We start from the raw sequence: 12,677 nt of genomic DNA, 5'->3' as shown, positions 1-12,677 counted from the left end.
GGACAAAATCTGCAAGTTTTCTGGGTTGAGCTTGAAATCGTGATGGAAAACTTTGCATGAAGTTTGGGGACAATCATACTCTGCTGTGCAATTTTTCTGGCGATGTTCCCACTGGCTTTTGGCACACTCGCCTGGCAGGGTTCGCTCAAATGCCACGATTTTTCCAATGTTGCAATATTTCACTGTTGTAAATGACATACCAACACAGGTCTACATAACTGTGATGGATAGTAGCCTTGAATACATGATTTGGCAAAATGTGTGAGTGTCTTGGCACAGGACTTGATCCATAGATCAGGATCCAGCCACAGAAAAGTGGAAGAGCACACACACACAAACTACAGGGCACGACAAACTCACTTGCCCGCTTGCCCAGGGGCAACTAACACTTTGCTGTGAGGCAAATAAAATGAATGGGTACCTGCCTGCCAAAAATATGGGACCTTCAACCTGAGGACAATTTGGGCAAGTGGAAAATATACCTATTTCAGTGGCCTACAATAACTTCATAATTATTTTTCAGATTCCATCAAGTTTTTGATTATGCCAAATAGCACTCAGCTGCCTTAATGTTTGTGTAACACCCTACCAAATAAAATCCTCTCTTCTTCCCTCGATGCACAGGGACCCGAACACGAATTATCGGAAGGCAAATATTCCTGTGCACGCCTATCGTGGCTTAAGGACATGACACTAGAGTGCATAATTTCCTGAACAAATAAGTGTACGATAAACTCATCTGTCAATTTTGTTTTCAAAGGGCAATCACTCAAAAGGTACTAAAAAATGTATTTTAAACAAAAGCATCACAACGCTTGATAATGACAATTAATCATTATGGGGCTGCCAACACTCTAGAAAACACCAAATTCAGGGAAATCCAAAGAGCCATCTGGAAGAAACATGTGTTGAACATGGGTCTCCACCAGTGGCAAAAAAAATAAAAAATCCCAAATCTGAGAGGCTGTGACATTTTCATGTCAGACATATCACGATCAAGTTTTCAAGGAGCTTCCATCAGTAGAATGGGAGAGGGGGGTGGGGGGTGGGGGTACTTGGCAGTTTTGTCATTGCTTTATAAAAAAAAAAAACAGTGCCTGGTATTTTCTCTCACTCTTCTCATCCCTCTTATCCCACTTTCACCTTCTATTCATCTTCTTCAATTTATTCTTCTTAATTCATTCAATTTTTCTCCCTCTTTAAACTCTAGGCCTATAAATGTTTTTGCTATTCTCTTTTCCTCCTCTTTTTCATCTCCTTTTATTAATTTAACCCGTTGAGGACGAGTCCCGAGCATATTCGGGCAGGTGTCTATGGGAAATGCATGTTGTAGCAAAATCAGTCTGTCTTCAACAGGTTATTGTATGAGCTGTTATTTTCACAAGGGTTTAATTTTCACGAATTTCGCGAATCACAGTTGCCCCGCAAATTTCACAACACACAAAAATGTCACCACGCGCTAGAGTGATAGTGCACTTAATATGAAGGCGTCTGTGTCAAAGCGAAAACCTCTCACAAAAATTTCCATGACCTCCTCATTCGCGAAAATATCTGTACGTGAAAATAATAGCATATACAGTAATAGTATTATTTATTTCCACATTAAAAACAACAATAATTACAGTTTCACATCATAATGTAATCACATTCATTGTGGAGGGGGGCAATATAATTCTGCATCTCCACCTTCATTCACTTCTTTTCCTCCTCCATCTACATGTATCACTTTGTTCCTTCCCTCTTTTGTCCCTCGTCTTCATCTTTCTCTTCCTTCACAGTCAATCACTGGTACTAGTGGTAGTCCTCACAAGAAGAGATACTTGGTAGTAGCAATCTGCAAGGTTAATCTACCAGTCTACAGTGTACATCAGAGAGTATGAGTGCTATGTTGTCAATCTTGTCCTGGTGTAGCCTTAATGTAATACAGCGTGTGACGGGCTGCATGCACACATAAAGCCTCGAGTGAATCACATTTGTGCTAGCATTGCATAATCTGTGCTGCCATTCCTGTACGCATTGGGAAACCTGTGAGTGCAAAATCTCCTGCATCCTGTCCAGACGGGAGTCTACCTTAGTAATCTCATGAATCGGGAAGTTTATGTATAGAGTACGACCAACTACCTGATTTCCCCAACATGTCAACAAAGGACACGATGAGCCCACATGCCCGTATGCAGGGCTGCACAATAACCCATTTTTTCTACTGGTCTGACCTTTCTGTCGGACCAGTAGGTACTCAGTTTTTCAATTTTTTACTGGTCCATTCCTGAAAAAGTCACTGGTCTGACACTGAGTGACAGTGATTTTTACTGGTCCTGGACCGTTGGACCATGGAGCTACAGTAGCTCCATGGTTGGACCAGTGCCAGTGACGAATGTGCAGCATTGCCGTATGGCCCACCAGCAAACATAAACCTGCCCACTGAGTCACTCAAATGATATGGTGTACAACTGCAACAGGGTATAAAATTATTTTAATCTCCATAACACAAAACACAGATCGCTGATTGATTTATATGGTGAAAAATGGCAAGATTGCTTGAGAATCAAAGCCAAGTGATTACCCACAGAAAACTTGCTCACAGAACTGTTGAATAATCATTTACCGGCTAATCTGTGTGAACAGATTCTTCGGAACATTTACGCACAGCAAGCACACTGTTGTGATCCCCCCCCCCCCCCCCCCCCCCCCCCCCATTGGAGGAGAAGGAATCAGGTAAAATTACTTTTTTAGCATCTCGTGTCACGGTGCATTAATGCTGAGGTGCTTTCCAACAGCTGCTACCATGACCCCTATTGCACCTCCACATGCATGTAACTCAATGACACTTATTGCATTACTGTAACCTCTTGTCCTCCTATAGATCCTAAGATATGTACAGATTTATCGTCTATGATACCAAATTCATGCATTTTCAGATAAGAAAATACTGGTAAATCTACAGTTTCTTCCATTTGTTAAGGTTCTTTTTTTTTTCTAAAACATGTTTTGATTCGTCTGCTCATTGAATCTCTGAACCATGTTCTATTCCCCCCCCCATTTTTTTATTTTTTATTTTTTATCTTTTTTTTTTTTTGGGGGGGGGGATGGATTCATCTTATGTCATACAGATTATGGCCACATTAGCAGCGCAACATGTGGGCATGACAATTAGACTCTTTTCCATGGTATTCTTGATTTTTGTAGCAAAGAAAGGATGCCTTTGTGGGAACTATTTAGAGCATTGTTGCATGTCATATCCCTTTACTTAGTAGCAAACTGTTACTTAAAGTACTTTGTAAAATATCCTCAGTCTGCAATACCCGCAAAAAGTAACAGATAAAGTTTACAAACGAAAAGATCTCAATGATTACTTCAAAATTTTAATTCTGTTTTTCTCTACATGTACTACATAGAACTAGGCAAAGCCTAGCACAAGGACAGAGCTGCCACACTCTTGGTCGGAATTTTTCAAGATTTGCCAATAAAGTTGCTTGCCAGGCGTCTTGGCATATTAAAAACAAAATAAAACAAAACAAAACAAAATGGATGGCGTGCCGGCCAACACCTACAAGAAAGCGTAGGAAGAGAGGACACATCTTCCCGATCAGGAAATGAATGCTGGCATCAAGGCGAACTGTCTCTCACTTCCCTGATCGCTCTCCTTCTTAAGAGCAAGTTCCCAACTCAGGGCACGAAATGAATGTTCCGTAAAAACTTGAGCATGGAGAGGCTTGATGTAATGACATACATTGTACATGTACACCTACATGTACTGGTACTTGTGATAAAACAATCATCTTTTTGAGGTCTCATTAAATTGCTTTGTTTCCTTGGCCATCCTTCGTTTACAGACATTTAACAAAATTATCTCATATTATGTAATTGTAATATGTAGACAAAGTGTCTGAGTCTAGAGTTGTATTTCTACATGTACAAACCAAAGTTCTGCTTGTGGTGAAGAGTAAATTGATTGGATATCAACTGATCATAGAATAGGATAGCATTCAGAAATTACATCAAAATACATTCAGCTCATTAAAGGCAGCCCTGCTGGTCCCGTGGTTTCTTGCATACTGTTATACAGGCATAAGTTGTTTTCTTAGTGGCAATACGAAACAAATAATACTTCATATAAATCATTAATGCGAATTTTAATTCGTGTGACCATATTTTCAACGACAATGACAACAAAATATCATGAGTTCCATAATAATAAAACGATATGCCAGAGCAGAACATGTCGTCATGAACTTTGGCATGAAAACCTCTGCACTTGGTTACATTCATTGAATCTTGGAGGTTTGAGTTTGCAGCTGAAAACGAAATATGATTTGTGCAATACTGTCTCTCAAGTGAGATTTCACACATTACTTGCTGCACAAATTCATTTTTCATAAAATGCAGTTATAATGATCACTGAGAGAAGTCCATGATAAATCTCATTATTTGCATTACCTCAGTAGCAAGATTATCAATAAATTGGAATACTTGGTTTAAATGTTTCAGGGTTTCTTTATAATTTTTGCATGACAAATTGGGTGATTTGATTTGAACAAGGTCAAGAAGATCACTCAGGACAAAAAACAAACAAACCAACAACAACACCAATATTGATTGCCAAAGGGGAGGTACATGTAGACGAACTCAGAAATATGAATAAATAATGACAAGGCAAACAGACCAAAATAGGAACTGGTTACTTCCAGGTCATATTAAGTTCAAAGATTGCTCCTTAGAACAGGAAATATATGATTCCATTGCTTTCCCTGCAGAGAGACACTCATGGTCATCTGCTATACAGCATGCACATCTAAAGTCATCAGTGATACGGATAAATGCCCTTCTGCCTCTAAACTGGTCAAATCTATGACAATGTTACCTATCCTTGGTAAATGGAGAATCTCTATTGAAATAGTTGAAAGTCCTCTTCTGCAAGTCATGTTCACTTGCTACATAAGTTCGTCTGAAAGCAATGTCAGGTATCAGATTTGAATGCAGAAATGTTTATTTCAGGATGCCTTTAACAACTCACTTCTGGCACAGAATTAAGGTATCCATACAACTTTCAGGGAGAAGGGTAAATGCAAAGCTGTTTTGATTATAGTGTTAGAATAGAAATGCATTTCAGAAACACCAAAAAACTATTATACAAATGTGTTTGACCCAGAAATGCTATTCAGTGGAGCTGATAAACACAAAGTTATTTTAATAGAAGCACGACAGAGATGATAAAGACGATAAATGCAACAACTCAAGAAATGTGATCCGAAAGGCGTTTGAAAACACATTTTGATAGTGGGTACTGAAACATGTTTCAAACAAGAGAAAGATGATAAAGGCAGACTCAAACTGTTGTTGGTCTTCCATGTAACTCAGTACTGCAGTACAGAAAATTTACAAGTTATGTCTTCTCACATTCTGTACTAAATGCAAGTTTTCGCTACCGGTGTCAGTGTATCATACCAATACCACATGCAGCAATACAGAGAAGGCAAGCTGTAAATTCAAATGAAGTGAAAAAAAAAAACAAGAAAAATATAGTTTTTGAGCAGGTAGAGTGAATTTGGTGGTCATAGCAATCTGTGGGAAGTTATTGAGAGTACACCACTATAGGCTCCTTAAGTTCATTGACCTTTTGACCTTCAACCTTGCCAGATTTCACCCACATTCGAACCTGACTGGCATTTTTAGATTTTCTACCTGTGGTGGGAGTTCGGTGGTCACAGTTCAAAGTTATGAAAAGTTATAGAGAGTACACCAAATCGTTGACAACTCCGACGCCAATGACAGAAAAAGTGATGGCTATGTCTCACTTCCACTACGTAGGCGAGAAAAAAAAATCATACCTCTCAAGGCTGTGCTCAAGATCTATGATGTGAGTACTGTGTATGCTGCATTTAATCAACATCCAGTGCCATCAATTTGTTGTCCTGCTGCTGCTGCGTCAAGTAATCAAAACCAGACTTCTCTCATCGGAGGTTTAGACATCTCCTTTAATCGCAAGCATGATCTCGAGAGCAACTGGCATGATTGTGTGTGTGCGTGTGAGTGTGTGTGTGTGCGAGTTCCTTCTAGACTATTTTACTGATGTCAAGTTCATCCTCCTTGTTATGCATGTCTGTTGTCTGATCCTGGGTGTACAGTGTGTTTGGCTACATTTGGGGAAGTTGACGACAGTTCAGGACTGAGCGGCTCACATGAAGTGACTTACTCTGGACCTTGAAGATGTTGTCGAACAATGCTTCCAGTTTGAAAAATCTGAGCGTCACTGTCCTATGTGCTACTAGAATTCCCAATAGTGTCCAGATATGAAGCCATGAGAATATACAGTGCAGGGTTAAATAAATGCTAAATGACTCAAAAAAGCAAAAACTTCTGGGTAACCCAACAAACCATACTCAGTACTTCCAACTGACAATTGCACATCCCATGCAATCAATAATCTTCCATACTGCGCATGGCCTTTCATTCACATTATGATGAAGTTCACTGATCTCGACTCACTGACTGAGGATTGACCTTTACACCTCTCATCACAGAGGATGTATTTTACTGGACCTATCTTGAGGAATATACTTTGTATGATGATGATGATGATGATGATCCACAGCATTCGTATAGCGCCATATATCTGTTGTAGAAACATTCAAAGGCGCCCACAGGTGCAGCATGGCCACAAATGAAAGATTAACTATTAAATTCTAGGTGACCTCTGACCTTGGCCCTTGACCTTTCATCCATGATGCTTAAAACAACTAGGTATATCATTCCTATTCTCCTTACCATGCTGTATCACCACTGAACATTCCTAACCGAGGTAATGGTTAGAAATGACATTTTCACCAGATTACAGCAAACTTAAACCACAACCTTTGCCCTATTACCATTATCATGTAGGCCTACAGTGTACATATGGGATAAATATTAGTCAAGTTATTTCTTCCTTGCCTACCTGCATATAATATCACCACTGGGCATTTTTAGTCAAAGTACTGATTTGAAATGACTTTTTCTAAGGAAAGTGTGCAGTAACCCTTTACCTTTGATTAAAGATAATAAAGAGTAACTGTTTGAGTCAAAATCCGAGACTAAAACTGTGATTTTAAGTAGTATGGTACATCACTATTGAGCACATGATGCTTGGGGAGCAAAATAAATCATATCTGACCAGTAAAGTGTCCATTTAGCTAGCACCTTCAGCATCGGTGGTCGCAAAATAACGGTTAGTTTTTGAACGAAGAAAATTGGTTGTGAGTGTGATTCACGAGAATTTCATTGCGCCATCTCGTGGTCAAGCTGCGCGCAGTCACAAATTCGGTTTTCCGGATACCACTAGAGATAGAGTACTAGTTAGCAGCAGCAGCAGTTACAGCATGCAAAGAGCCGTGACATCGACACAACACGATCTTCACGCACAGCTCGGTGAGATCGCGCATACACTGCACTACGTTGTACTACGTGCAACTTCTTGGCTGGCTTCATTCGTTCGCCCCTACTACTGGCCTACCGGTTTACCGTCCGTACGCGTGTAGGTAATCGGCGACAGCGCAGCAGCACCTCCGGTACCGGAAGACCAGCACTGTAGCCTACTGGGCCATGGGAGTCACGTCCGTCCAGCTACTACACTGACTGTGCTGCGCTGCATATCGCATGCACCGATGTCGAAGGGATAATCGCCCATCGGTACGTATTTACGACGGAAGATCGACATTGAAAACAAGGAGGTATACTCTCTCTCAAACCTCCCTTGGTGAAACAGAGATCATACGGTACGCCCACTTTGATTAGAAGTAGGGCCTCGATTTGTTCTTACAGCTCACAGAAGTGAGTATCCTGCAGTGTCTCGGCAGAGCAATTATGGCGATGCTGTACCTGTAGGGTAACTAGCCTCATAGGGTAACTATGAGAGTCGAGTGTAGCTACAATGTAGCTGTACTGTAGGGCCAATGACAATGTTACAAAGGTAGGGCCTAGTTTACTGAGCTAGTCAAATCTGTTTTTGGAAAACGCTTACTAGTATTAGTAATACTAATCAATGAATGTTAGATTAGGCCTATCTATGTCATGATGTAGCCACCAACGGCCGACTCAGTTGAAGAGGTAATCCATCACTCATCAGCCTTGTTTTGTTTATTGTGCTAAGCTAAGCCTAACTATAAAAATGTGGTGTGACCTACGCGAGTATACACTTGTACATTGTCATTGGTATACTCTTTAACCTTACTTGTGTTAGTTATATGGTTCTGCACAGTATCTATAGCCGGAAGAAGAAGAAGAAGAAGGTAATAATAACAAGGGAGTTGAAACTTGTACTGGTAATTGTATTCTGGAGTCTTGGTAGCCTGACCAGACACCGTGCAATAGCAACTTACACTTGCACGTGTAACTCTTACAGCGACAGCAGGGCTTGGTTGAGTTTTGAGTGGCGGCTGGTTGTGGTGAAAAACAACCAACCGACGTCAAACAACTATCGCCAATTATTTCATTTTTTTTTTTTTTTTTTTTTGGGGGGGGGGACAAACATGTTCAATTTTTTATTACTTTTTTTTATGATGGTGGAAATCCGGCGAATCTGTCTGATAATGGCCCGCACAATAATACAACTGCACTCTCAGTCTTACTACTCTTGGGATTTAGTATTTGCCTTTGGCTTCTTGGCTATTAGTAGTAGAATTATAAATAGCAATGTTAGAGACCGTTTAGTTTAGCTCTAACGTGTTATAGTAACACACGCCTACTGTTATGTTAGTAGCCTCGAGTAAACTTCTAACGTTAGATTAACTATACACAGCCCAGTTGCTGTACGTACGTAGCGCCACAGCGTGTTCACAGCATCTGGTCGGGCTAATGTTAGATTTAGGCCCTAACACTAACACTTTTTTTTTTGTTAGATCATTCTCCATCTCTTAATGTTTTTTTTTTCCCCGGCTAGAATCGTAGAAATAAACATTTCGCATGGTAGGACCTAGCGCCCATTCATATGGTGCAGACCAGAGTACCACCGAATAGTCCATTACCAAATTATCTGGTATACCATAGCCTACTGTATTTCTACAAATTCTAACATAGTTCGGTGTCATGTGCTGGGCGTCGTAGCTGATGACAGTGTGCACATGGACGAAAGATGGACGTGAATTTCATACTTTATATGCATGGAGGGAGCGTGACATTACAACTGTATGTTACAATAAATCACTAAAGTTACACTAATGTAGACCCTCTAGTTGAAAATATTGAATGTTAGATACACCCTACTCCTGGTTACAGGGTCTGGGAATGAGAGGGAGTAGAATCAGCTGGTTTTATCACTTTTCAACCCAATTTCCCGAAATAAAATTAACATGTAATAATCTTCCAAACAAATTCTTTATTGATGAATATATCAGATTTGTACCCGCGTATGCCCAGTCGAGTAATTTTCAACTTAATTTCAACATTTTTTCCTTGATTTCTGTTCGCGCATTCCGTATCTGTACCACCTAGCTTTAGAAAGGAATCAGCAAAAAGTAATTGCCATCACAAAGACCTGTTATCTACCTTTTGAAAGTGGGTGGTGATTATGCAATGAGACACGAGTCAATTGTTTTCGTATCGGCTCAGCAGGTCCTGTTTGGCACGTGCTTCAAACATTTTTGAGCGGTGGCTTCCAACAGAGATCAAAGGGAATAACTTTGTTGTTATTCCATGTTTAAAACCTCCTTGGTAGTACCTACTAACCTTGCATCCTTGGCTGTAGTAGTAAAGCTGTTTACTAAGTAGTCGTGACATTATATCTAGCTAGGAACTAACATGTAACTTGTTAGTGCTTGTGGAGATATAGACCCCTCTACTGCACTGTTGATAATTTCATCCTATCCTAATCAGATCTAATGTGGCGACTGGTTGACAGCTTGCAATCTACATTCTTGTAGGCCCCACCTTGTGCCTTGTACAGTTGATAGTTAGAACCAAGTATACATGCATTTGAATAGTTTCTACATTTCTAGATGTAGACCTATACTATGATTTAATTTTTAGAAGTAGAATCCAGTGTCAGTGAGTGGCCGTGCGGTCAGCAACCATTTCAATGTTGTAAAACTCTGGAATGACCTGCCCCTGAAATTGCATAATTATTATGGTATCTTCACACTCGGCTCATCCACTGACGTCATACCCAAGCCTAGTTCTTGACATTTTTTTTTTTTTCAAATGGCTATAGTTGTTCGACGTGGTTTAGTTTTCACTCCAACCAGCTGCCACTCAAATCCGACTAAGAGTCCAAGACTCCAGAATACAAATGAGCTATGAGTAGGCCTAAGGTTAGAATCTACATGTATATTATAGAAACCTCTAACTGGGAGAGCTTGTGTATGACCAGAGTGGATTAGCTGAGTGTGAAGATACCATAATAATTATGCAATTTCAGGGGGAGGTCATTCCAGAGTTTCACAACATTGAAATTGTTAATGCACAGCCACTCACTGACACTGGATCCTCCTACTTCTAAGAATTTGATCGTACATCTAGAATTTTGGTAGAAACTACATTTGTATTTGAATGCTTACATATTGTCAATCATGAAATTGAACGTACTAGATTCTACGTGTAAGATTGTCTTTTCTTTTCTTTTTTCTTTTTTTAACCCATAGTTGTATTTTTACTTTTCATGGAATTATCAACATTTGCTGTTCCAGAATAAAAAGAATTTCAATCCTGCAGATTGCATCATAGCTATAATGATGTATGATTATGAATTATGATGAAAGCTAGTACCTGTAAATTGAGGTCTTTATGAAAAGAGGGTCAATCAACCACATACACTCGTACACTGGGCGTGACAATGTAAGATACATGAAACATCATAGAACTTCCCAAAAAGGATGTATCGTGTAGAACGGTCTCAACAACCCTTTGTCTTGTTCTAGCACATTGCTGCAAAGCTAAGTACGATGTAGCTAAATAAATAAATACATAGGGCTTACATGTACATTGTATTCGATCCTTGAGTCAAAGACATGAAGGATGTGTCTGGTTTTGTAAGCTTGGGTACATTCGCTGCTATTGGTGGGGTAGTTGCTAGTACAATAGTTACTAGTAATATTGGCAAGATGTTTCTGCAGTAGCGGATCCAGGGAGGACCTCACCGGTCACATGCTTGTCCCCCTTATTTTTATTTTATTTATTTTTGAAAGAAAAAAAAATTGGGGAGTAGTGCGCGTTTGTAAACGCACCCCCTTAAAAAAAAAAATTCCTGGATCTGCCTGTTCTGTACTACGTGTATGTACGCGTTGTATGTAGTGTAATGATAGTCATTATGTCATTATTTCGTAGGAAAGACTTATTCAGGACTTATTGTATGTTTACTGACTCACTTGTTTTATCTTCTTATGACTATCTTCCACTACACTCTACAGATATTATGTACCCAACCCATTCCAATAGCTTACAGATGCACACTTACGTACCACACATATGGCAAGTGGTGAGATATACCAATGTAAATGTGTGTATGTGTAGGGGGATGATGACATGTGGAAATCTTGATATTTATACACCATACTCATTTTAAAAAACATGTATGGATCAAAAGAAAGACACAGAGACTCACAGGTATATTTTTGAAAACAATAAATACCAAATTGGAACATCGTTATTGTAAAAAGCTGTTTACAGTTGTCTATTCAATATTGAAAGTGACCATTGTAGATGTGCTTTGGGATATTGCAGATACCTTTGTTTTACAATGCTAAAAATGGATTTAACTCTACAGTATTTTTATCCCACAGGAAAGTAATTTTTGCTGTATACAACTGTCTGTTTGTTTTCTACAGCTCTTACCCTACTCAATACATCGTGACCACCATCTTCATCTGCGGCTGCTACATGTCTGTACATATCTTTTCAGCTTGACTGGGCATTGTTGAAAACGTATCCAAATGAACTTCAGATAGTGCCAAGTAGTTACCAGAAGAGTCTTCATTTAATCGTACATGTGCATACATGTTTTTGCGCTTCCATCCTGGGTAGGCACTTGCTGACATCTTTCATACATAGTACAGAGTACAATTGTAATATCATGATTAACTTATTAACTTGGGACCAATATTTTAGCTGTGACCCATACAGCAATGTTCTGGTCATTATGGGTAAAATACAAGGGGCAATATTGATTTGAACTATTCACATTTTGGCCCTCTTAGCTGTTGGTCAGAAAAATATGACATAGCCCCCCTTGTGTAATGTCAAAGGGTACATTGCACAGCAACAACCCCATTTCCTTGGAGAAAGTTGACATAATTGCTGGGTATGATTTACTCCACACCAGTGCATCATATCAAGAGTTTTGGTGAGGAGGAAAAAAAGATCTCACTTTGTTCACCTTTATCACTCTTAAAAAAATATGTCACCCCCATGTCAATGTTTGTTAATGGGAAGTCTTTGGTCATTGTATGAAGCTAATTATGGATTTATTATCTTTTTTTTTTTCATGGAACGTTACAATTCCAACCCACACCCTTATAGGCCTTTTATGTTTGTATGATATGAGTCCATGTATGAATTTTCAGTTGAGTTGTCTACACATCAAATCTTGGCAGTTTTATCAGACCTACTAATATAAGTGTCACACCTGTGATGAGAGTGTCACTCCAAAGCAGCTGATCTCATGCTCATCTGCCAGCAATCATTAATTTTTCTCACCCCTCGAAGAAAGACAA

At 39.4% G+C, this 12,677-nt stretch overlaps 1 protein-coding gene across 1 annotated transcript in view; it reads right to left on the bottom strand.

The window, feature by feature from the left end:
• Positions 1-7,663, bottom strand: part of LOC139719841 (uncharacterized) — a 49,746-nt gene extending 42,083 nt beyond the window's left edge. The window contains exon 1 of the mRNA XM_071631225.1: positions 7,613-7,663. Within this exon, the coding sequence (XP_071487326.1) occupies positions 7,613-7,663 (51 nt within the window). The remainder of the gene's footprint in view (positions 1-7,612) is intronic.
• Between the last annotated feature and the right edge of the window lie 5,014 nt (positions 7,664-12,677).

Source organism: Diadema antillarum, unplaced genomic scaffold (genome assembly GCF_040938485.1).
Source record: "Diadema antillarum isolate AM-2024a unplaced genomic scaffold, OU_Dant_1.0 scf00000115, whole genome shotgun sequence".
NCBI classification, from domain to species: Eukaryota; Metazoa; Echinodermata; class Echinoidea; order Diadematoida; family Diadematidae; genus Diadema; species Diadema antillarum.
The sequence above is the reverse complement of the archived record's forward strand: the minus strand, read 5'-3'. Positions and strand labels throughout refer to the sequence as shown.